The sequence below is a fragment of the Ctenopharyngodon idella genome, chromosome 19 (genome assembly GCF_019924925.1).
Source record: "Ctenopharyngodon idella isolate HZGC_01 chromosome 19, HZGC01, whole genome shotgun sequence".
In the NCBI taxonomy this organism is placed as follows: Eukaryota; Metazoa; Chordata; class Actinopteri; order Cypriniformes; family Xenocyprididae; genus Ctenopharyngodon; species Ctenopharyngodon idella.
In genome coordinates, this window is record NC_067238.1 from 22526753 (window position 1) to 22553105 (window position 26353).

General features: G+C 36.3%; 3 protein-coding genes and 1 long non-coding RNA gene across 5 annotated transcripts; 2 read left to right on the forward strand and 2 right to left on the reverse strand.

Annotated features, from left to right (window-relative positions):
- Positions 1 to 1446: 1446 nt before the first annotated feature.
- On the reverse strand, positions 1447 to 5818 carry LOC127500821 (uncharacterized). Its single transcript, XR_007926435.1, has 3 exons — positions 4478 to 5818; positions 2974 to 3185; positions 1447 to 2791 (listed from the first exon to the last, which is right to left on the reverse strand). It is a non-coding gene; the product is annotated as an uncharacterized LOC127500821 (long non-coding RNA).
- A 1097-nt stretch (positions 5819 to 6915) lies between these two features.
- On the forward strand, positions 6916 to 9648 carry marcksl1b (MARCKS-like 1b). Its single transcript, XM_051872354.1, has 2 exons — positions 6916 to 7209; positions 8353 to 9648. Exons 1-2 carry the CDS (start codon positions 7123 to 7125, stop codon positions 8884 to 8886), a joined length of 621 nt encoding a protein of 206 aa, XP_051728314.1. The 5' UTR covers positions 6916 to 7122; the 3' UTR covers positions 8887 to 9648.
- Positions 9649 to 12283: 2635 nt separating this feature from the next.
- Positions 12284 to 19552, forward strand: hdac1 (histone deacetylase 1). 2 transcript variants are annotated; one of them, XM_051872339.1, is made up of 14 exons: positions 12284 to 12449; positions 13208 to 13320; positions 13415 to 13532; positions 13685 to 13759; positions 13887 to 14025; positions 14618 to 14759; positions 14839 to 14931; positions 15030 to 15138; positions 16443 to 16583; positions 16670 to 16778; positions 17372 to 17499; positions 17690 to 17848; positions 18039 to 18087; positions 18801 to 19552. In XM_051872339.1, the coding sequence occupies exons 1-14, from the start codon at positions 12398 to 12400 to the stop codon at positions 18826 to 18828; spliced, it is 1455 nt and encodes a 484-aa protein (XP_051728299.1). In that variant the 5' UTR covers positions 12284 to 12397; the 3' UTR covers positions 18829 to 19552. The 2 variants fall into 2 exon arrangements, with proteins under 2 accessions (XP_051728299.1, XP_051728300.1); XM_051872340.1 differs by having other exon boundaries at positions 17690 to 17836.
- eif3i (eukaryotic translation initiation factor 3, subunit I) lies at positions 19048 to 26104 on the reverse strand. The gene is given in 12 exon segments (XM_051872346.1): positions 19048 to 21392; positions 22498 to 22559; positions 22561 to 22591; positions 22738 to 22811; positions 22923 to 23012; positions 23098 to 23208; positions 23660 to 23787; positions 23872 to 24021; positions 25120 to 25185; positions 25350 to 25437; positions 25522 to 25614; positions 25896 to 26104. Coding segments are annotated over 12 exon segments (978 nt in total). The 5' UTR covers positions 25899 to 26104; the 3' UTR covers positions 19048 to 21310.
- Positions 26105 to 26353: the final 249 nt, after the last annotated feature.

The window sequence follows — 26353 nt, forward strand, 5'->3', positions numbered from 1 at the left end:
CTTGTCCCTCAAATCTGATTGGTTGATTGGAATGTTGTTCTAGGATCAAAAAAAGATCCAGGAACATGGCGCACTTGGTGAAATCAGGTTCTGCTGAACGCATATTTTGTATCATTAATAAATAATACAAATTTTAAAACATTGACATAAAATTCTAAATAATATTTAAAAACTTAGCTAATGTTTTTATTAATATTAACACCAATGACAGGAAATTTAAAAGAATGATTTATTGTATATTAAACCCATTGACAGATCATTCAAAATATTAATTTACCATTTTAAAAAAAGAAGAAAAAAAAAGATAGATAATTTGTTATAAAAATAAATATATAATTATATGGTCCATTGTGTTTCCCTATACATTCAGTACTGTATAAGTGGAAAAAGGGCACCAGCAAAAATAGAGGGAAAAATAGAGAGAAACTGCAGATTCCAGTGGAATAATTAATTAGATTTGTTTATTAAATCATGTGATCAGACTGCAAGACCTATGTTTATGTTGTCATTTTCACATTGGAAGATAAGAACAAAAATAAAAGACCTGCAAGAACCAACTTGGTAGGTCTGGAAAAAACCATGACAACACAGTCTGGCAGATAATGATTATGAGTTGCACAACCTCATCTTACTGGTCTAGTGACATGTGCATAATAAAATGTTCTCGCTTTAGCTTATATTTGTATAATATGGTCAGAATCCATCCCTGACCACCTCTGAATGTACTTTCAGTGATTCGATCACAATGCGTTGTGTTCTCTCTTTTAATGTAGTTAAATCTGATTATGATCCAATCACCAAAAACCAGGTGTGAAGGGGGCCAGAGAGCAGCAGCATGCGAAAGACATGCATCTGTTCACAATACACAGACAGCTTGAGCAGTGTCGTAATTCAATTCACAGTATCTCTCCTCCATGCAGTAAACAAACCATTTTTCTTATTTGGAGATTGCAGTAAGACAGATGCTCCAGTGTCTCCATGCAAAAGGACATGAGGACCATTCTGTGACTTGTTAGTGGTCAGGAGAATGTGTGATAGGTGGTAGATAATAACATTTAAATAACAAATCCACCTTTTTTTGCTATTTAAACAGCTGAGGAAGGGTCGGCTCTCGTGGAATGAGCGCGCAAATATGAAGTAAACACTATTAGATGGTAAACAGTCGCCTCTAATGTAATATAGGACCTTCCGCTCAATGAATAGCTTGGTACTTACTGAGGCAGAAATGCCCGTGTAAATTTGATCTTACTCTGTTTAATGGCTAATTGGCATATTTACTGGAATTTGCCCTCTGGAATTTCCCAGATACTGCTGATGCAGTACGCCGTGGAGAGGTTACACAAAAAAGGAAAAGTAAAAGCAGAAACTGGCATGCGGGGTTATGTGACAAAGCGAAAGTGAAAGCCACGATCTGAGAGTAAATGTTAAAATCATGATTCAAGGGATTCCCAGTGAATGTCATGGCAAAGAAAAACCCCTAGGTTTTTACCACGTGCTAGTTCGTTTGCAAACACAGGTGGGGCAAGTATCTGCTGTTGCATCAAAGACACGAAGACGTGTGGGGACTGCAGGTGTTTTCCAGGGTCAGTGTCAATGCGGAACTAACATGGCCAAATGTGATGGAAATACAAATATGTTCCTCTGAAGGGAAGTGAAGGGAATGTTTGATGGATTAAAGTCCCATGTTTAGGGACTTTATTGTTGGTGTTGTTGAAAAATCCTGGCTTAAAGGGATAGTTCACCAAAAAATAGTACTGTGCAAAAGTCAGCTTTATTGTTTTAGCAACGTTTTAATGACCATAATTTTTTATTTTTCAGTCTCTTTATTATGATACAAACAGAAAATACAGGAAATATAAATAAAAAAATAAAAAATCTGAACAAAATTGTTTCTTAAGCAAAAATCTGTATTTAGTGTGACCTCCTGGACTTCTTCCATGAGTATATGATGACAAAATTGTAATTTTGGGGTAAAATTTCCCTTTCGTCTTTCCACTTCCACTTTATTACCACTTTTTAACTGATAAAATGAAAAAATATGTTTTAACTGCATCAAGACCTGGAGAATGAGGAGCTGCACGTATGGGAGGCATGCAGTGCGGTTCTCTAAACTTTGTTTCCAAACCAGATAGTTTATTATTGTGACATGCCAGTCAGGCCTTATGCGAAACATCTAAGAAAACGTCCCAGAGTTGAGTGACCTTTTGGCCTTCTGACCCTCCAGCACACTAAGGCTCAAAGCTAAAGTCATGATTATTTTCGTGCCTTCATCTTTGCCCGAGTTGAACATCTGTCTCTTAAAAAGCTATGCCATATGCTGCCATTGTCTCTGGAGATTCTTATCTCGTCTTACTGATCGATGACGACGGCCAGATTAAAGCAGAAGACATGTTTTGGATAATAGCAGTGTGCATTTAATGAGCTAAAAGTCACCTCTGGTGTGGAAACTCATGAAATACTAAAAAATACTAGTACAGCACCAATTCTGTTGTAACACAGAAATTTTCACAACTGGCAAAACTGTTTAGTCAAAGCTTTTGGTTATTAGGAAGAGGAAAAAGGAATGTTTGTGTAAAGTTGTCGATGTGTGAAACTATATTGAGTGAGTAATTTGTGATACATCGATTTATTAAGCAATACAATGTTACATCGCTCTTCTTCTGGCTCTCTCTCTCTCTTTCTCCTTACCCTCCCCTCATCCCAGCTTGTGATGCTCATCAGTTGCCTTCTGAATGGAGAACAATAGGGCCTTTTGAGGATATAAATCTCACTCTGTGTTCAGGCATGAAATCTGGGCAACCAAACAAAAAGGGCCATTGAGTGTTGTGAAGAAAAAAACAAGAAAGAGATAAGATGCCCCACGTTGAGTATAGCAGAAACCAGTCAACTGCCCCTAGGTCGTATCTTAAAGAGAGAGAGAGAGATATGCTATTAAGAATCAGAAATGGACAGAGTTTGGAGTGGGTCACGCACCTCCCCTTGATGTCCTCCCCCGTGCTCTCACTTCCATCAGGGGCGAAGTTTGCTCAGAGGACACCGGAGCAACAACATGTGCTGACTTCTCTTCCAGACAGCTGAGTTTAAAGTTTAAAAGTGCACTCCGTCTCAAAGCTCGCACCTCTCACACCCTGAGGAGACCCTGAGTGCAGTGTCTTCTGCTGAGTCATGGAGTCTTGCCGGTGGTTCTACACAAAATAACATAACCTATATAATTATCATGGCTCAAACCGATCACACGCTAGAGCTCACATGCTCCTGAGAGCGTGCTGTTGTTTAGCGTGGCACACACAGACATGTTTTCAGTTATCTGACCATCTATGCTTGCATCTCTGTGGATGGAATGATTCTATCCTCAAGCTCTCCAATATCTAAATGAAGATTTTACAAATCCCAGATGCAGACGAAAACTTTAAGCTCAGCTATGTGGACAGCAGGGCATAATATTCAATATTTATTTGTGATGATTTTGCTGCTAATATACCATGTATCAAAATTATTTTTATTTAGCTATTAAGTTTCCTAAAGGCATTGTTATTTGACTAGTTTCAAGGTCCTTCCTTCCTTGTGACTCCCAAGAGTGAGAGGGCATTCAGATGTTTCTGTAGCACCTCAGAATGAAACTTTAGAAGCAAAAACTGTTAAAGTTTGATTCATTTCTATGAATTGATTCAAAACTCTGATAGAACAACAAACTGTCATCACTCAAGTATTTCACATCACCCTGTCCCATTGTTCATATTTTTAAAAATACAATTATATTTACATTCAAAAGTTTATGGTCAGTAAGTTTTTATTTTAAATAAATTAATTTTATTCAGCAAGAATGCATTAAATTGCTTAAAGGTGACAGTTAATGCATTTATAATGTTACAAAAGATTTCTCTTTCAAATAAATGCTGTTCTTTTGAACTTTCTCTTCATCAAAGATAAAGATATATCACAGTTCCCATAAAAATATTAAGAACTTTTCATCATTGATAATAATAAGAAATGTTTCTTGAGCACCAAATCAGCATATTACAATGATTTCTAAATCATCTAAATCATAAATCGTGTGACTGAAGACTGGAGTAATGGCTGCTGAAACCATTAAAATTATATTAAAATGGCAGTTATTTTAATTTGTAATAATATTTTAACAATATTAATGTTTTTACTGGATTTTTGATCCAATAAATGCAGGCTTGGTGTGCATAAATCTTACACCATAAACATTTGAACTGTAATATAGATTAACTGCTGTTCATTAATCTGTTGGTGCATATAAATTAAAATTATTAAATCTAATTTTCCTTGTGGGTTTCCTTTACTGAAACCCAATATGGAAAACATACCTTAATTGTACAGTAGTCAACATTTGAAGTGGATCAAAAAAGTTAATCAAAATTGTCCTAAGAATTAAGTTGTCCTAAGAGGACAACTTTGATGAAAGGTTTTGATCCACTTCAAATGTTGACTACTATATTTTAGTACTTACATGAGATATTGCCACTGAAATGGGCAGCACATCAGCTCAGAAGCCTCTTAAAGGCACCAAGGGGGATCTGGGTAACTCAGAGGAATGTGAACTCTGCTCACTTGACCTTAAGGTCACAGTGGTAACCACTGAGCCTACCAGAAAACTCTGCTTTGGTTGGGAACAATTCTATGGGACTTGAATGTGTCATTTATTCTTTCCTTGGCAGATTTCCCTGCACTGGACTCTGTAAAGTCAGCATCTAGTTTCAGTGGAGTCCATAATGCTGTAGGGTGACCAACCCCCACATTCACACCATCACTGTCCTCCTCTCTCGCTCCCTGCTGTGGCCAAAACAGTCACAGAGCTGAACAGAATCAGTTCTCACCTGCCCTGCCCGGTCTGATGTCCCTATCATTGGCATATCAACACACCCATTGACATTCATGTGCGAGATGTTGCTCCTGCAGGAGCTATTTGTTGTCTGGCCATGCAGCTCCACAGGGATTAAAACACCAGGCCAAAGAAGACTCTCTGCTGGATGGAAGGTGTGAACTGCAGGCCTCACTGTGGAGGACGCTGGCCATTTACTCTTCCCTCCAACTTTCGAATGATCTGCCAACAATAAAGGCCTTTCAGCCATTAGGAAAGGGGAAAGCGAGAGTCTGACGCATGGATGATGAGGTGATGTGTCCTGACCCGTCATCAAGAAAATGAACCACATCACAAAAGCTCCGGGCACAAGAAAACTCCCCCCTCCTCCTCCTCTTCACTCCATCACACCCAACCCCCAACTCTCTCCATGGAGAAAAAGAAGAGACTGTTTCAATATATGAGCTTATTCATTACATTCTCTCATCTGACACACACAAAAAAACGTATTCTGCCCCGTTCCCCCTCCCTGAGGTTCTGGACATTCTGAGAAAGTGGCGAGATGCAGATGCGGTGAAACATTCTTCATGAGCGTTTGCATGCCTTGCATTCCTCCACAAACAGTTTAGACTTTATGTCATTTGACAAGGCCGAAGAGAAAAAACAAGAGAGCTACGTGAAGGAGAGAAAGACGGAAAAGGAGAATGAAAAAGGATAAAGATTTATCCTTGTATAATATATCTCAGGAAATCATTGGTGGCACTTTGAGAAGACCTGATTATCGATATAAAACAGTGAGAACCAATAAAACAGTATTTCTCAACTGACGGATTGTACCATAAAATGGGTCACAGGTCTGTTTTCATGCTAAATGTACATAATAAAATCCAACTAACCATAAAATAGTATGTAGATATGATCAAATAAACCGACTTATCAACTTTTAAAAAGGAGGAGACACTTCTTGCCATATCTTTTCACAATGCCAAAGGTCATGAGTCCAATCAAACTTTATAGCAGTTTGGTGCAAATTCATCTGTCAATTATTAATGTGGCTAATACTAAAACATAGTTTGACCTATTTTTGTTCCATGGTTACCATGCTGGTAAATCACACTTTTGCTGTTGTTTATGCAAATGTATGCCTGCACTGTAAAAATTTATTTTCATGATTTATCACAACATTTTTTCTTTTGTCAAATCAACTTAGATAATTAATGTGGTTCAGATAACATAATATGTTGAGTTTCTGTTGATTAAACCAATCGCCTTCGTTGTATTAACTCAATTTTTTAATTTCAATGAACTCAAAATTTTAAGGCAACCAGGTAACTTACTTTTTTAAGTTAAACCAACACCTCTTTTTTACAGTGATTAATACATTTGTTTATTGTTAGTCTATGCAAATAAATTTCAACATTTCAAGCAAAAATCATTTTTGTAATGCACCGATTTCTGATTCAACACTATAATGATTTATTTCACTATTATGACATTTTTAGTACCACAGCACAGGTATAAATATTGTTCATATTGCCATTATACACAATCTATAATATAGGCTAGAAAAATATATACTCAAATAATATAAGCCAGAATGTAAAATATATAATATAGTAATCTGTTCATTCAATTCTAGAGTACACATGCATCCACCAATTACCATGAGCAGTTTAATACAGCATACTGGTTGTTTATCAGAGTAGTGGGTAAAATATGCACTTATATTAATCATTAAATGGTACTGTTGTTTTGAGGACAGTGAGCCGAGTATATTGGACTACAGGGCACATTCACCACTGACATGTCATAAATGCTTTAGTTCTAGTGTGTAGCTCAATGGGTTCAATTAAACTGAAACCCCATTGCTCTCAGTGAGCAGAGAATTCAACAAGTCACCCTGTTAGTTCCCTCTTCTTTCTAGTCTAGTTTGATGCCATTTTCTATTTCCATGGAACTAAAGTGGAATCAAAGAGGTGGGACATGGAGGGTTCAATAAGTGGGCGGGGCCGCGCTTCAGATTGGTTCGAGTTCCCGAGGCACGCCCATGGGCGGGGCTTTTGGTTATCTTGAAGCGCTGTGGAACTAGAACTGGTAGTAGTAGGTCGTCTTCGACGCTCACGGGTGGAAGAGAAGAGTGGATCATCTCAAGTTTTCCTTATAAAGGAAAAAAAAATCACCAACTTTCCTCGCGCCTTTGGATGCACGTTACGCCCGTTGGTCTGGATTAATTTTTCTTCCACCTACCTGAATTTGAGTTCTTTTTAATTTGCTTTAAAACCACATTAAGAATAATGGGATCCCAGGCATCAAAGGGAGGAGTGGCTGTGGAGGGGAAAGCCGCCGCTGCTGACCCGGCTGCCGTCAAGACTAACGGACAGGTAATTCATCTCCCCATCTGCGACACACCCACATCTGACCAACAAGTGCTTCTGCGAGAGTTGCAAAACCACCGTCAGCGATTTAAGCATCACTCTGATTGTGACGAAAAGACGGTGATTTTAATGGGAAAACAAAGAAATTGAAGAAGTATATCATTTATTCATTGTCTTATTTATCATTTCATGTCTCGTGGCACGCGGGAAAACCTAACGGTTTCTTTCGAGAGAATCGCGTTAGGCTATTTAAACACGGTTTACTATTTTGTGCTGAAAGCGGATATTTATTTTCTACATGTTCACGATTTATTTCTGCCGGTAAAGTCCGTTTCTAGCGCTTGGAGACGGTCGGTGTTGTTGCCATGCGATCTCCATTAATGCCAGTGTAGGAGGATGCTGCACGTATTCACTATGCATGGGTTAACAGCAGGGGGTTGCGATCAATCTGGAAAATGTGGTTGTAATTAGTATTCGAGAATATAGTTTCGTTTTGTTTTCAATTCTTTTTTATTTTAGTATTTTATATATTCGAATGGACACATTTTCATGTTTTTGTATTCGTTTATCATTTATGTATTATGTTTTTTTTTCTCTTTTCAGTATAAAAACATTTAATTTCGTGAGGTTATGTCGGATTCTGCTTGATTTTTTTTTTTCTGTGAAGCGCGTGGATTTGCAGACACACGGGTTTTAAAGTCTAGACATTGAGACGAGTCCACGGTTGGTCAAGCTTTTGAGGTTTTATGTGACTAAACCGCTTTCTTATCAATGAGTGTACTTATATTTTATGTTACTTTTTTTAAATCGACGTTTGTAGTTATTCAATCGTCGATGGATAAATAGTGAATGAAGCTCAATGAAATTCTCCATCGTGCTTCGCTCGATCTCAGTCTTTTGTTCCAAAGCTGCCGTCTCGGTTCGCATTGTGTGTGTTCTGTATGGCTCTATCGCCCTCGCTCGGTGGTGTGCGGTACTGCAAGGCGTCACCTCGAAGACGTGCATTATTTACGTGACGGGTCACTGATGTGTCCGTCGACGATTGAAGGAATGCCCTGCTACATATGTGCATATAGTAGACCCATAGTGAATATTCAGTCATATTGCTTTGTGTTGTATTAATTTTTAATGTCAATTTTGTTTTCTCAGGAGAACGGCCATGTTAAGACCAATGGCGATGTCTCTGCCAAGGCAGAGGGAGATGCCGCCACCACCAACGGTTCTGCGGAGGCAGCTAAGGAATCTGAGGCTGGAGCCGGTGATGCCATCGAGCCCGCGCCCGCCGCCGAGGGAGAGGCCGCCAAACCAGAGGGCGAGGCCACCAAGGAGACCCCCAAGAAGAAGAAGAAGAAGTTCTCCCTGAAGAACTCCTTCAAATTCAAGGGCATCTCACTGAAGAAGAACAAGAAGAGCACTGAGGTGAAGGAAGAGGCTGCTGCTGCTGCTCCGGCCACCGAAGAGAAGCCAGAGGAGAACGGGGCGGCCGCTGAGGAGAAGAAGGAGGAGGAGACCAAGCCCGAGGAGACACCCGCCCCCGCCGAGACCCCCAAGGCCGAGGAAACCGCAGCCAAGGCTGAGGAGCCTGCTGCCCCCAAGGAAGAGGCTGCTGCACCTGCTGCAGAGCCCACAAAACCAACAGAGGAGACCAGCTCAACACCTGCACCATCCGAACAGAAGGAGTGATTGTACTTCACAAAGGACTTTGTGAACTGTTTTTCCAAGAAAAAATATATATTTATATATATGTGTATATGTATACATATGTATATATACATGGATATATGTATATGTATATATACACATGTATGTGAAAAAAAGACTCCTCGTGCCACTTTCTTCAAGATTAAAAACAAATGACAGACTAGATTCACTAGTTCACTTCCCTGATTATGGCTCAAAGATCTGGAATTCCGAGCGAAAGCCGAAACCTTTTGGAAGCAGGATGTCAGTGCAAGAGTGAGTTGAGGATGGGATCAAGGAGGAGCATCTTTCAAGCCCACCACCGAATAGATGCGACTATACTGATGAATTGTGCAAGATAAACATCACCACATATAATGACTGTTAAAAAAAAGGAAATCGAAAAAGACTTGCCAACTTTCTACATTCCTATATTTTAACCCAAATTTAAGTATTTTGTGGTGTATAGAGAACCATTTTAAATATCCAGAAGGCTTTGTCTCGTTTGTTTGAAATCGCATTTTAATTTTCATCTTGGCTTTAAAAAAACAAAAAAACAAAATAAAAACACATTTGAGCTTGCTATGTTCACATTTGAAGTTTTAAAAGAAGCAGAGTTGTTATGTGTTAAATGTGAGCCTTGATCTGCTTTTTGGTCTCTGTAAATACATTTGACCAATTTTGTTCTTTATTTTGCTAATGTTTAAAGATGTTACTGGTTTTATTGTAAAGTTGATAATGGTAAATAAATGTTGGTTACCTACAGATGTTCACTTTGTGTTTGTCCTTCTTCACAGTGGCTATTTTCCAAGGTAAAGCCCCAAAGAACACATTCATGTTTTTACAAAAGTCACTCATGAGCCACTTTATCTACATTCAGACATGTAAAATTAATCCACTTGGGAAAATAGAAAACTTTCATACTGAATCATACTGACCATTGCATATTTACGACTATCCAAAAAACATAATCAGTAATGTGGCCTTGTTTAAATACAGTAAAATCAATTTACTTCAAATAAAAATACCTTGACATAAGACTAAGGTAACTCTGTAAAAGCCTAATTCCCGCTCGAAAATGAGCAAATCTCACAGTTTAGTCAAATTATTTAATTAAATGATCAATAGTCTTTTGTATTTCATTACACGATTATGCTTCACATTTCATTCACGCTTCATTGAACCTCGGACGATTTTGCTTGACTAAAAATGACAGTTTTTAATAATTAATGGTGCCCAAATTAGTTGAGTGAATTAACCCCCCCCCCCCCCTTTTTTCTAATAATTTGGCTTGTGGAAGATTTCTGTGAGAATGTGATGATAGATCGATTCATTTACAAAGTTAGACATGTAAATTCATGAGATAATTGCTTACAGAGCTATTTTTCTCCTTTCCCGTCCTTGGATAAATAAGCGTCACATTGTAAATAAAATATACATATACGCACTATTTATTTATTTTATATTTTCCCCGTCTGTCTCTTTATGGAAATGGCAACAGATTTATCGCTGGGGATTGGGGAATCAAATATAAACTTATGGCGCCATCGTGTGTTGGATTGAAGCATTGCACTCACCTTTGCAACAATTAAGTTTCATAGTGACCTATGGACTAAGTGCAAATGTTTAGAAATAATTATTGCACTTAGTGTTGGGTTTCTGAAAAAGGCTGTTTTATTGCATCTCCATTCTGATTGAACAAACACTCCTGTTATATATGTGTGTTAAAGCACAATCTCTTTGAATTATGTCAAACTTCAGCAAATTTAAGCATTGGATTAAAACATTTAACCCTTGCTCTTCTTCCTTTTTTGCACTTTTTCTCTATATCTTCCTTAATAAGTTAATATGTTTATAGGCCTATACATCATCTGGCAGAATAGAAAATATGTGCTGCCTAAAGAAGGCATTATATCTGACAGCAGAATCACACATATCACTTCCTAAGCTTGGTGGAATGTGAAGATGGCAGTTATACTCAGATATAGTGGTAGACAGTGCTGGGTAGTGACTGATTATATGCAGTGGATTTTTGAAAAAAATATTAGCCTGCTCTACATTTTAAAATGCTCATCAGATTATAGTTACTTTTTTAATGATTACATGATTGCATATTATTCACATATAATTTATTAATTTCAATTATTTGAATTATCAGTGAGTCATTTAACCATGTGTTCCTACTATGTCTTTGGAAGGCTTTTGTCTTTCAAACATATTAAAATGCACAAAATGACACAAAAATATAATTTAGGCCTGTGTAATCTACACATGCATGTCATACCGACTCCATTAGTGTAAGTAAGTTTTAATTTTGTGAATTTCTTAAAGAATACACAAATTCATCTTTTTAAACTGTTTACCACACATTCATGTGCATTTGTAATGTCAAAATTGCCTGTTCATAATTCTAGAAACTCTCATTGTCTGTGGTCATCTGCATCAATTTTTTTTTTATACATTTTCAATCCATGCTTCTGAATTTGGGGATAAAAGCACCATTCAGTCATTTGCAAGTCTTCATTATATCCAGCAGTGATCTTTACTAATTATTGATTCTGGAAGTCTGGGGAAAAAAAAAAAAAAAAAAAAAAAAAAATCAAACCTGGAAGACTTTGGCTGTGTAATATCACTATTATTAATATTTGCTCATGTAATGAAAAATTATTTTGTGAGCCAAACCTATTTGACCTAAAATATTTACTTGAAGTGCTTCTTTAAAGTTAGAATTTCAATTTATCAACACATTTGCATGTTCACAGCTCGCTGATATTGATTCAAAATATAAAATATTTTAGTGTTCAGGTGTTTTATTTTGATTTTTTTTTTCCCCCATTAATTTTTATTTATATAATTTAATAAAAGTATTAACCTACTTTTTCATCAACTCATGAACCTTCACAAACCCCAGTTTGGACATGTAGTGTTTAATGCACTTCATGTTGTTGATAACAAAGAATGAAACATATTTTCTTTCACTTCATAATTTTATATCAATATGGTACAAAATAATTTTATCCAAATCTATTAATTTTATCTAAAAGCAATCAAAAAGTTGTCAGAATAGGCCTACATTACTTAAATGATACTAACTACAATTTTCATTATGTGATTTGTAAGTAATCTATTTAGAACTTCTAGTAGATCATTTTTCATCCATCATTGCTGAGGAAAAAAGGTTAATTGCTATCGTTTATGAGTTAATAACTAAGTTGTGAATAAACCAATTAGAACTGATTGTCATAAATGAACTTTCAAAATTATTCCGTGATTGTTATATTTTCGGTCTATATGCATACTAGCAGACGTTTAAACAGCTGTGGAGTAAATGGAACTAGACCTAAATACTTGATTAAGACAGCAAGTGAAATGATTGGCGGAGAAACGCGAGACTCACGCCCTCCGTGATGGAATTTGAACTGTGATTGGCTCAAAGCTACCCGAGACAAGTTGCTATTGAAGTTCCTCAGTGCGCAGAAAGCCCGGTAGGCGCAGGCTGTAATTGGAGGGTAAAATGGCGCTGAGTTCTCAAGGAACAAAGAAGAAAGTTTGCTATTATTATGACGGTAAGAATTGCATTTTTACCGGTGAACTATCGAGCTTTTATTCTTAGAGAAATGAAACGCGGTGCCTGCTTTGGATAAATTCTGCATAATGCTTAAGTTCCTTTGAGTGCTGCTTAATTGTTAGCCGGGTTTAGCCGCACGGTGCTAATGCTAGTGTTAGCTTAGCGTGCTAGCTGCTCTTCATCCTGTTGTTCTTATTCACTGTTAGCAGCGAGTCTACAGCATGGAGCTAACACCAGCAAAATTCACAGTCTTTTTGCAAGTGCAGTATATTGCATACACTTTACCACATGTATTCTTTATCTCCCGCATGTAGCCTCGATAAAATTAGCTTCACACTATGGACCGTAAGAGTTCGTATGAATTGAGCTCGTTGCTTTTATTGATGTCTTCACTGCTAGTAGTAGTATCACTCCGAGCGTGTCTGAATGATGCTTTAGTTTGTAATGGGAGCAGTTTTGTTTTTGTTTTTCCCATGTTGTTTTTTCTCATCTCCCCTTATAGTCACGTATGAACATCGTGTTGTGGATTGTGATAAAATTAATAATCAGGTTGAACCTTGAGGCTGGCTTTGTGTCTAGTTCAGGGCCTATTGGAAACATTGTTTTTTCCATAAACTCAGCAATAATTCAGATTTTTTTTTTTTTCAAAGAATATTTTTTATTCTTCCATGAAACAAGGAGTATCGAGCAATATTCTGTTTATTATTTACTTTTTTTTAATTATTAATTTTTTTTTTTTTTTTTTTTTTTCTACAGGAGATGTTGGGAATTACTACTATGGCCAGGGTCATCCGATGAAACCCCACAGAATCCGGATGACCCACAACCTCCTGCTCAACTATGGGCTGTATAGGAAAATGGAAATTTATGTAAGGAAAATTCATCACTACTTTTTATATTTTAGGATTTTGTTTTTCTCATGTTTTTGGCTAAGCCAATTCCTTCATTCGTTTGCATGTTTAGCGGCCTCATAAGGCCAATGCTGAAGAAATGACCAAGTACCACAGTGACGACTACATCAAGTTCCTTCGTTCCATCCGCCCAGACAACATGTCTGAGTACAGCAAGCAGATGCAGAGATGTGAGTTGATGTTTTTTCTTTACTCAAGATGATCAGTTCTGAAGTCTTAAATGAAAAGACGGCAGTAAATTTAACTGTGATACAAGTTACTTTACTTTGAACTACTTTCAATGTCTTGGATGTACAGTGAATGCTTTTTATTGTCTTTACAGTTAACGTAGGGGAGGATTGTCCTGTCTTTGACGGCTTATTTGAGTTCTGTCAGCTCTCAACAGGTGGATCTGTTGGTAAGTGTTGTTTTTTTTCCCCCCTCTCACAGAGTCTGCTTAAGGTTTGCTTATGTTTGTTACAGCTAAATGTAACTTTTTTTTTTTTTTTTTTTTTTTTCTAACAATATATTCTAATAATTCTCAGCTGGGGCTGTGAAACTCAACAAACAGCAGACAGACATTGCCATTAACTGGGCAGGAGGCCTTCATCATGCCAAGAAATCTGAGGCATCTGGATTCTGCTACGTCAACGACATCGTACTGGCCATTCTGGAACTGCTCAAGTATGCTCTTTACTAAAAAAAGAAAGTTTAAAAATGTTTTTGAAAGAAGTCTCTTATCCTCACCAAGTAGTCTAATATGCTGATTTGGTGTTCAGTTATCTATTATTATTATTATTATTATTATTATTGTTGGTATTAATGAGTATTATCAATGTTGAAAACAGTTTTGCCCTTAATATATTTGTGGAAACAGTTCTACATTTTTCTGGATGATTAAAAGGTTTTTTTTTTTTTTTTTTTTTTTTTGTAACTGACCACAAATTTTTGAATGATTGTGTCACAGTTACCACATAATACTAATCAGCAAGAAGTTTTATAAAATAGAAAACAATTCTAAAATACTAATGATTTTAATTTATTACTTTTTACTGTATTTTTTTTTTTTTTTTTTTTTTTTTTTTGATCAAATAAATGTAGCCTTGGTGAGACTTTTCAAAAACATTAAACTCTTATTCCAAACTTTTGACCAGTAGTGTGTGTGTATAAGTTTTATAGAATTTATCCAGTTTAAGCTTATGTACAAAAACTTTTTTTTTTAATTACTTACAACACACTTTGACATTTTAATAAAAGCCTTCAATAATCTTTTTAGATACCATCAAAGAGTGCTTTACATTGACATTGACATTCATCACGGTGATGGAGTTGAGGAAGCCTTCTACACAACTGACCGTGTCATGACTGTGTCCTTCCACAAATATGGAGAGTATTTCCCTGGTACCGGAGACCTCAGAGTAAGTCCCTGCAAGTTTTTTCAAGTAAACGCTTTTTGATAAAATAGGCATGTAACTAAATATTTTCTTTTTTTTATAGGATATTGGCGCAGGGAAGGGAAAATACTACGCTGTAAATTACCCACTCAGGGATGGTATCGATGATGAATCCTACGAAGCCATATTCAAACCTGTATGTTTGTAAACCTTTGCAATCCATAAAAAGTCTCACTGCCAAAAATGTGCTCATCTTAAATTGCAGGTAAATGAATGATTTTGAATGTCTTGCAGATCATGGCCAAAGTGATGGAGATGTACCAGCCCAGTGCTGTGGTGCTCCAGTGCGGCGCTGACTCTCTGTCTGGAGATAGATTGGGCTGCTTTAACCTCACCATCAAAGGTATCAAACTCAATCAAACCCCTAGATAAGTCTTTAAAGAATTAGTTCATTTCAGAATTAAAATTTCCTGATAATTTACTCACCCCCGTGTCATCCGGGATGTTTGTTTGTCTGTCTTTCTTCAGTTGAAAAGATATAAAGGTTTTTGAGGAAAACATTCCAGGATTTTTCTCCATATGGTGGACTTCACCAGGGTACAACAGGTTAAAGGTCCAAATTGCAGTTGAAATGCAGCTTCAAAGCGCTCTACATGATCCCAGACGAGGGATAAGAAAGAGTCTTGTCTAGCGAAATGATCAGTCATTTGCTAAAAAAAATAAAAATGATTTACTTTTTAACCACAAATGCTCTTTTCATCTCTGTGATGCGCTACGCATTACGTAATCACGTTGGAAACGTCACGTGTGATGTAGGTGGAAGTATAGAGCAAGTGTTTACAAAGCGAATGTGTGAAGACTAAGTCAAACAGCCTTTACAAAAAGGTAAAACAACGATGTTGGAGGAGAAAATGAGATGAAGTTTTTTGCCCTACCACGGTACTTCCGCCTACGTCATGCGTGATTACGGAATGCGTGCCACAGTGCTAGTGCAAGACAAGCTTTTGTGGTTAAAAAGTGTGTGTGTAGAACCCTTTGAAGCTGCATTGAAACTGCAATTTAAACCTTCATCCAATTGGTAGCTGTTGAAGTCCACTATATGGAGCAAAATCCTTGAATGTTTTCCTCAAACCATAAACTTCTTTTCAACTGAAAAAAGAAAGACATAAACATCTTGAATGACATGGGGGGGGTTAGTAAATTATCAGGAATTTAATTCTGAAGTGAACTAATCCTTTAAGGGCAAGCTCACACTACAGAGCTGTAACACTAGCTGAATTACTGTGGTGCTTGTCATCTGTCATCGTCTTGTCATAGCAGCATGCATACTACACAACACAATGCTGACGTTTGGTTAAAAGGCAGTCCTGACCAGCAGCAAAAAAAAAAAAAATATATATATTTCTGTTATTATTTTTACATTTAGTTTTAGTTTATACTATATGCACTGTGATTGGCTGGATTAGTTCCACCTTGTTGCATTGCACACACTATAAGATCACGTGGAGAGATCCAATAGGTTTGAAAATATCGCAGCATCTGTGACTGCTCAGGTCGCTGACCTGCTCATATTTAACAAGCATCGGTGACCACAACAAGCACCAATTTGGCCGTAATCCGGGGATTAATCCAGCTAAAAGTTGTGTATTGTGCGCTTGCCATAAAGTGACTGATATTTGTCTAACCAAACCCCTGTGGGTGCTTCAGGTCATGCTAAGTGTGTGGAGTACATGAAGAGCTTCAACCTGCCCCTGCTCATGCTGGGAGGTGGAGGCTACACCATCAGGAACGTGGCCCGCTGCTGGACCTATGAGACGGCTGTCGCGCTGGACAGCACTATTCCCAATGGTGAGACTCTTGATTGTTATGTTAGATTGACATGTTTTGTTCTTTTGTTGGTCAACACCAGTTAACTTGTTCTTTCATTACATCAGAGCTCCCGTATAATGACTACTTTGAGTATTTTGGACCTGATTTCAAGCTCCACATCAGCCCCTCCAACATGACCAATCAGAATACAAATGACTACCTGGAAAAGATCAAGTAAGTGGAATGAATAGCCACACATGCTCAATTCGATTCACATTTATTTGTATTGCGCTCTTCACAATACAAATCGTTTCAAAGCGGCTTTACAGAAAAAGCATGTTTTTACATTTAGTAATTTGTTATCAGAGGTAACTGTTAATGTCCATATGTCCAAAATTTACAGTTCTAAGATAATACAAATCATGCAGTTAGCTAACATCATATTCATTTAGGCAGAAACAATGATCTCATTAAGCAGTTATTACAAGTTTTGATCATAATATTTACAATAGATAGAACATTTGGCAGTTGTGTATATTGATTCAGAGTTGGCATCATCTGAAATCCTGGCAGGGGTTCACAGGTCATTTGAAATTGATGGATTCAAGTTAGTTAGTTTGAATGAAAGTATGATGTGAGACGCTTTTATTACTATTATTCATAAATTGTATCTGTTTTACAAATTATGTATAGATGTAGATCTTTTGTTTTGCTCGTTGCAAAAAACGAACTGATTTGAGTCTATGCTAATTTGAACTTGTATAATATCCATTACATATCTGCAGGTTGAACATTGAGATATTTTGTCTGTTTGTTTTTCTATACAGACAGCGGTTGTTTGAGAATCTGCGGATGTTGCCTCATGCCCCAGGGGTTCAGATGCAGGCGATCCCAGAGGATGCTGTTCAGGAAGACAGTGGAGATGAGGAGGACGACCCTGACAAACGCATCTCCAGTGAGTGCCAGCTTTATTCCCTTGTTGCCGGCTGTTTCATCACTGACTGTCAAACATGGAAGGATGCGGAATTGATATTCTTGACTTGTCATTGTGGACCGGTTTCATGCGCACTGATACTGATAAATAGAAGTTTAGATCTGAGTGTTTCCTAAGGTCAGAGCATGAATGTTGTTTTTCTTTTCTCCAGTCCGTGCCCATGACAAGCGGATAGCCTGCGATGAGGAGTTCTCAGATTCTGAGGACGAAGGACAGGGTGGCCGGAGAAATGCAGCCAATTACAAGAAGCCTAAACGAGTGAAGACTGAAGAAGAGAAGGATGGAGAAGAGAAGAAAGGTGAGCCAACAGGTACAGCTGGTTTCTTTTATTTCAGGCTCATTCATATTAGCAAGAATTAGTTAAGCTTTTGAGAGATTGCAATAATTAGCCCAAACTTTTATTCATTTGCGTATTGTATAAGAAAAGCACTGCATTGTAGTTAAGAGAAATTAGTATAAAATATGAAGTTGACACACTGTCCCTCCCAATTTGATACCAGATGTTAAAGAAGAAGAGAAAGCTTCAGAAGAAAAAATGGACACAAAGGGGTAAGTTCTCTCACATTGTGGGTTTTGAAATGTGTGCTCCGGTTTTCAGTAGGTCACCCTACGTTGCAGGGGTTTCATTTTTTTTTCTTTTTTCTTTTCTAAATCTGTGAAGTTTTTGTTTGTTTGTTTGTTTTTTGTTTTGTTTTTTGTTTTTTTTAGAGAATTTTTAAAAAATTATATAGATACTTATTCAGCAAGGACACATTAAATTGATCGAAAGTGACCGTAAAGACATTTATAATTGAATCAATTTCAAATAAATGCTGTTCTTTTGAACTTTCTATTCAGAGAATCTTGAAAAAAGTAAATGTATCAGTTTACACAAACATTAAGCAGCAAAAACTGTTTTCAAAGTTTAATGATGTTTCTTGAGCAGCAAATCAGCATATTAGAATGATTTCTAAAGGATCATGTGACACTGAAGATTAATGAGACAAAATTCAGCTTTGATATCACAGGAATAATTTTCAGATTTTTTTTTTTTTTTTTTTTTTTTTTCTTCACAATATTATTGTTTTGACTATTTTTGATCAAATAAATGTATAGTTGGTGAGTATAAGACTTCTTTTTTAAAAAACAAACCCTGCTAACCCCTGACTTTTGAACTATAGTGTATATTGCAGTTTATATTTGCTGTATAATATTTACAAAGATAATTGACCCATGGTTTTTCTTGGATGTTAATGATTTTTTTTTTTTTTTTTTTTTAACAGGCCAAAAGAAGAATTAAAAACAGTCTGAGAAATGGACATGTGGTCCTCATGGATGCATGAACTTAAATTGTGATACACCCTCATCTTCTCAAACGACAAACCCACATACACACACATTAGATGGACTGTAAATTATTTTGTAAGACTCGTTTTACTATTTGTAATCTAATGAAGCGGTATAAAAGTTTTTACATTTACAAGTGTGAAATGACAGAATTTTTTGTTTTTGTTGTTTCCCCCATCCCCCCCCCCCCCCCCCCCCTTTTTTTTTTTTTGTGCTTTGGAACCATGTTTGTTTGCCTCCCACCTTTAATACTTATGTTACTGTTTACCAACAATAGCACCTCAAACAGGACCAGAGATAGCGCATATCTTTCTCTCCCATCATGGGAAGCTCTCCCCTTTGAATTTTTAAATCATGGATTGACACTTATTGGCCGCTCTTATTTAGTTTTCTCTGCAGATGCTGTTTGAGTACAGTGTCCTTTACCTCGTTTTTAAGCGCTAAATGTTTGTTTTTATTAAGGTGTCTGTCTTGGATGGCTCTGTATTGAACTTTTCCCCCTGTCGGGTGGGGCATGGCAAAGGCTTGCTGTATTACTGTTAGATTCCAGATTCTTTTCTGTTGTTGTTACGCTAGCAGGTCAGTCAGACGGCTGACCAGATATAGCCGTTTGGAGTTCCAGAGTTCAGTGGTTGTGAAATGTCCTTATTATAACAATGACTTTGATAAATAAAGAGAAACTCTCTGACATTTGGATTTCATTAATCTTGCACAAACGCAATATACTTGTTAAAACTCTGGTGTATACTTGTTGAAACACTGATAAACTGCATACTTAGTATAAATTAAGTATGCAGTTTATCAGTGATCATCACAATAGGTTGTATATTTGCAAATAAAACAATGCATCCAACATTAACACTTTACATTATGGCTCAGTTCATCAACATAGATTAGTGCAGTGTTTCATTAACAATGAATTCTTTATTGTATTTAAATATAAAATGCTATGTGGATGGAAAATACTATGCATGTATTTTTGCCCATCAGAAAGCTTTTTTTTTTTTTGGTGAAAATCTTACATTTTGATAATTTTTTTAAAAATTATTTCACAATGAAACATTGACATTTATTCTGACAGTACATCACATTAATTATTAGCATGATCCAAAAACTTTTGACAACCCAAAAGTGTAACAATACTTTTGATTTTCTTATCCATATCTATTTCTGTATAATTTTAGATGAAGTTTCAAACATACGTTCGAGAGCAGCCTAATCATTTAGTCCTCCTGTCAATCATTACGAACGTTTTGAAGCAGTAGTCATGGGGCCGTAGTCCCCATAGTAGTCAAGAGTTAACACTCTTAAAGCGTGCTTTAGTTTTTATTTTATTTTTTTAAACATGTTTTATTTGTAACCTATAGGCCTATAAAATAGAATGAACATAGATCTGCATGCTATCATTCAAAAGGACCAGGTCACGCATTAATCTCGGTATAAGGCCCTTATGACGTCACAAATACAATTCCATGACAGTCTCGGGGTATTTAAAGGCCTGACTTTCTCATTTTGTATGTTTTGTAGGTTGCTTCATATATATATATATATAAATGAAGCAACCTACAAAATATATATATATATCTATAAGAAATCTAAGTCATGAACTCAGGCCATACATCTGCTAACAAACTGAACCAAGATCAGATAGATACTGGTAACGTTTTCATCTTGAGATCAACACCCCTTAGTAGCGAACCAGGAAAATTTTGAAAGGTTTTTAAAACATTAAGACTCGTGTCCTTAAATCAAATGATTTGGCCAGTTTAACATATACCCTTAACCACCAATTTGAAACTAAATATTTGTAAAGGTTTCAAAGTTTCATGAAGCTAGCTGTGAAAGATATTTTACTGTTTTTACCAGTGTGTATCACAAGGGATAATCCAGGGCTAGCTGTGCATTAAACTTTTAATTTTAAAATTTGAATGCATGATTTGGAGACAAAGAACCACCCAATGCAAAGCACTGACCTGCTGTGTTCTGCACGTGTTATATACTAAATACAGATTTGGAACCAAATGAAGCTGAGTAACATTTTCATTTTCAGGTGAAATAACCCTGTTAATGTGTAATAAACTAATATAATTAACCCAAATTAATGCAGGTGAAAAACATTTTGATGTAAGTTCACAATACCCAATATTTTATTGGGTACCTTGTATTAGTTAAACCAAACATGCCGATATCAGTATGTTTCTACAGTGATGGCACCAATGTATATAAAGACAAGTAATAAAACAGGCCACTTTATATCTCAAACCCAGTTTATTCAGAATGCTAAATTCTTTAAATACACATTGCATCAAATGCTTTAAATGCAATATTTGTATGAAGGTGGCCAAGCATGGAGTTTTATACGGCCTTGCGTAGTCGATCAGGTGTTACTAGTGTGTCCAAATGGTGATCTGTCTTGGATGTTGGGAATGTTGGTGGTCACTGGTTATTACGCCTCAAGCTCAAAATCAAAATAGTGGGGATCGAAGTAATGAATTCTGACGTAACCATCCTCTCCTCCACTGCTATAACTGTAGGTGGAAGAAAGCAGTGAAATTTTTAGGATAACAATGGTTCAGCAGCTCAGAAAAACTGTTCTAAGAAACTTCGGTAACACTTTACAATAAGGTTTCATTTGTTAACATGAGGAGCATTTATTATTCTTAGTTAATGTAAATTTCTACATTTACATTTACAATTACATTTTTTAAATCAAAAGTTGTTAATTAATGCACTGTGAGCTAATGAACTAATGAACAAATAATGGAGAAGATTAATAAATGCTGTATGTATTGCTCCTAGATAATGTTACCTCATGTTGACTAAAGTTAACAAATGAGACCTTTTTGGAAATTGTTACCATAACTTTTATGTGCCCCTATTATGCTATTTTAAAGCTTTCTAATTTAGTTAACTTGCATCCAAAGAGAAAGAAAAAAAAAAATCTCATAATATACTTTGCAGCATCACCTTTTTTACTCAGTGTCTAAAACAGCTTGATAAGGATTCAATATCTTTAAACCCCTCCTTTTCGAGAGCCTACCGATTGGTCAGATGGCCCAGTCTGTTGTGATTGGTCTACCGCCAACAGCATGTGTCGGAAACAATACGTCTATTACCATATCTGAATTTCAGCTTCCTCAGAACTTTTATACACAGTGATATGAACAATAATAGTTTTACATATCAATTCGAGCCTGAGTCCTCATCCTTTGGAAATGTCCGCAAAGTGGATTTGCTCTCGCAGGGCAGAAAACAGCATCTTCTCGAAATGTCGACAACACAAACCAAACACTTGCAGGCCTCAGCTACAACTACAGTGTTTGAGGGCGGGTCAAAGTAGACGTTTTTCGCGGACAGCCAATGAAGACCATAGGCTGGCATTATGCCAATCTGTTACAAACCTAAGTAGGTTTGTGCAGGAAGTTAGACTGAAATTATTAACGACTCGTTCAGGCAGTTCAGAATCTGTTCTTTCTTTTGGGAGACAATAACTCCATTTGTTGTGCACTTTGTTTGAAACTTTGCAGGTCTTTTACATTCACAAACAGCTATATAACACACTACATGAAAAGAAATATCTCAAAATGCATAAAAGGGGCACTTTAAATGCACATGGAAAGGTTAAATACGAACCTTTTCCCATCTGGGTGGAATGCCACACAATTAATGGGGCCGAAGTGTCCCTTCACACGGCCCAAACTCCTCTTCATAAGCCGCATGGAAAAACCTAGAAGAGAGTGGCAGTACTGGATAAGGATTTTTTTTTTTTTTTTTTTTTTTTAAATCATTGCACTTTCATGATATTAAGTTTTTTGTTCCAACCCTGGAAATCACATTTAAAAAGGTGTAGGTGTCACAATTAAACAAACTAACCTGGCCTCGAATTTGCCGATCCTAGTGGAGGTGGTTGTGACTTCCATAGCCTCCTGACCACCTCCCATCACCACCTGAGCAACACATAACATCTCTGTTATTGCCAATGTAGAAAACATTTACACAAATAACACAATGACTGAAGTTCAGTGTGACGGAAAATACAGTAGATTTCAGAGACTTACATGATCCATGATGGGCGAGATGGCTGAGGAGTTAACAGGTCGCTCTGTTTTGAAGGTTTTGATGTGATCAAGTGTTGTGGAGTCAAACAACTGAACAATAAAGGAAGCGGTATGTGAGTCAAACTAACCAAGATTCATTTTAGCCAGAATTTATGATTCAGTTTCTGACACAAACCTTGGCAGTACAGTCTTTGGAGGCAGTGATGACCATCGTGAGATCCACAGATGACTGGATGTCATTGATCTGTTTGGTGTGCTCTTTTGCCTTCTTCAGAATCTCTCCTGACTACAGAATCACATACATTAGACAACTAACATCTCTTCTTGGCTATTATGATGCATGTGATGGAATATACAATATCATTCAAATGTTTGGGGTTGGTAGAATTTTTTTGTGTTTTAATTTTCTCTGTGATGCTAAAGCTGAATTTTCAGTATCATTACTCCAGTCTTCAGTATCACATAATCCTTCAGAAATCATTCTATGATGTTGATTTTGGTACCCAAGAAACATTTTCTATTACTAACAATGTTAAAACATAAGCAATGTTTACTGCTTAAAATATTTGTGGAAACATCATTTATTTGAAATATTTTGTAACATTATAAATGTCTTTAATGTTACTTTTAAATTAATTTAATATATCCTTGATGAATAAAAGTATTCATTTATTTGCAAAAATCTTATTGACCCCAAACTTTTAAATGGTAGTGTAAAAGAAACAACAGACACAAACCTTAGCACTGAACTGGTTAATTTCTCCATTTTCATGGCCAGCGATCACAAACTCTCCCAGCGGACCCCATACAGCACTGGTGATCTTTGATTCACTGCAGGGAACAGACAGATATGGCTGGTTCCCCTCTGTGGGAGAGAAACAAAATATGAATACCTCTGACCAGAAGCATCACCAGTACTGCTTTAATCACCAGTGGTCAAAATACTAACCAATTTGTTGGGGGTCTCGCAGGTCGAGATAGTTGAGATAGCACTGGTAGCCCATCTGCTTGTCTGTGGAAAACATTATGATGTTCCCACTGAAGTCAAAGCCACACGTCCTCACCGCCGAGCTGGTGTCCAGCTTAAACAGCTGCTCTCCTGAGGAAGACAACACACATTCAAAAAGACCTTAATTTTATTTTTATTTTTTTGACATTTTGTAAAACACTGCTTGTTGACAAAGCATTTAAATTGATAATAAATAATAGTTTAGTCTTGGCATGGTTTGTGAAAAGAGGCTCAACTTACAACACTGGACAAATACAATAAAGACACGATGCTAAATTTTATTTAAAAAATAATCTGGGGGGGCTTAAATTGTAATGTGTAGGTGGTGTGACTAGAGACTGTAAAAAAGGCAGAAATTGAGAATTTCTATTTGGTTAATAACAATAATAATAATAATAATAATATGTAACTGTGATTTGATTTTAAATAGTTAATATTTTAAAAACAATATGCAGGTGGTGCAACTGTCTGGAGATTACAAAATAAATTTGAAAAAAAAAGTCTGAAACTAAGAAAATTTAGAATAGTTTAGTAATAATAACGATAATTATAACAATAGTAATAATAATTATAAGCCACTGCAATTTGTTTTAAAATGTTAATATTAAAAAAAAATGTGTAAAAAAAAGGTGGTGTGAATGTATGAAAATTGTAAAAACATTTGACAATTTAGAGTTATTTAAATATTTAATATATATATATATATATATATATATATATATATAATTATACACACACACACACACACACATAACCAAGATTATGTGACACCTTGAACATTTCATTCATTATTACAGTTTATTCACTATAGTTTAAAAAAATGGTAATAAAACATGACAAGATCTCAGAGTTAAACTGTGTCAGAAAAAAATCATCTTACTTATGTCAGATAACACTTAAGCAAAACATGGTCAGATCAAAGTGTCTGAATAATATTTGGTTCCAAATTTTTATCAGTTTTACTGGTAGTCCACTGTATGAAGAATTTTTGGGCATAATATGTCACAGTTTACTTTATTTTGCTATCCTCACTTACATAAATGAACTATAGTGTCCTGCACCCACTATCAAAAATATATCAAAAAAATAAAAAATGTATATATATGTTATCCTTTTGTTGCTTTGTTGTTGTTGTCATGCGTCAAGAAAGCACAAAAAAGAGAATTATTTGTGTAATACACTGCCAACCTGTCTCACAGTCCCAGAGCCTGCAGCTGTTATCAGCAGATCCAGTCAAGACGTTCTTTGTGTCCCCTTTGATACATGTTAAGAAACATTTTTGCCAAAAACAAGCGACAAGTACTAAAGAACTTTGCAAGTGAAATATTCACATGTCCAAAAGACTCAAGAAAAAAAAAATATTATAATGAAATTCATCTAGCATTTCTTCAACACAGAAGATCTTATAGAAAGGATACAGTCAACATCCACACACCAGACGGCACCGGTGTGTCCATTATAAGTGCCGAGCCTTTCTCCATTGACAGAGTACCAAACATTAGCAATCTAAAATGACAATGTACATGTAAAAATATAATCCCAAAAATGCATCGACAAATTGTGATGTTGCAGTTGTAGTTTATCACTTACTGGATCCTTGGCTACTGAGAACAAGAGATCTCCCTCTCTGTTGTATTTGATCTGAGTGATGGACCTCTCATGGCCCTGCAGAAGAATGGGTTTCTATAGGAAATATAAAGCATGAGTGTTTAATGTTCATGATTTAATACATGACAACCGAGTCACTGTAGTTACACACGATTGTATGCTTTGCTGTAAGTGTTCTCACTAATACAGGTGACGCTACAGTAATAATACAATCATCAACTTCACTTCACAATGAAGAATAATTGGCCAATGTAAAACTTAGCAACTGTTAGCTAATGAAGAACCAACGGTGAACAGACTTCCGGTGCGTCTGCATTACATTTAATAGCTCAAGTAATACGTAGACCTATGCTTACCATTATCGCCGGTTTCGTATGGGCAGAATATGATCGAAATTATATTTCAATCTGCCGTAGAAAAACACAGTACGCGGTACGCGTGCTCAACTGCGCCCGGTTACAAACGGAAAAGACGGACTTCACTTCCTGTACAGACAAAAACAGGTCCCTATTGAACAATAAACAATTCTAACGGTCCGGTTAGAACTACCATAAAAATAGAAAGTGATAGTTGAAGCGCTTGTTGAATAATAACACAGAGATGATAATAAATGGAAAATTAAAAAAAAAAAAAAAAGTGTTTTTGTTCTATTATTATTTGTCGCGAACGTTAACTGAAACTGGTCACAAAGAGACTAGTATTACTATTAAAATAACAGTCACACACACACACACTAAATTAATACATAATATAAACGTTTATTTTTTACTTAAATAATGTTTAATATTTGAAATCAGGACACTCTTTAAGCTAC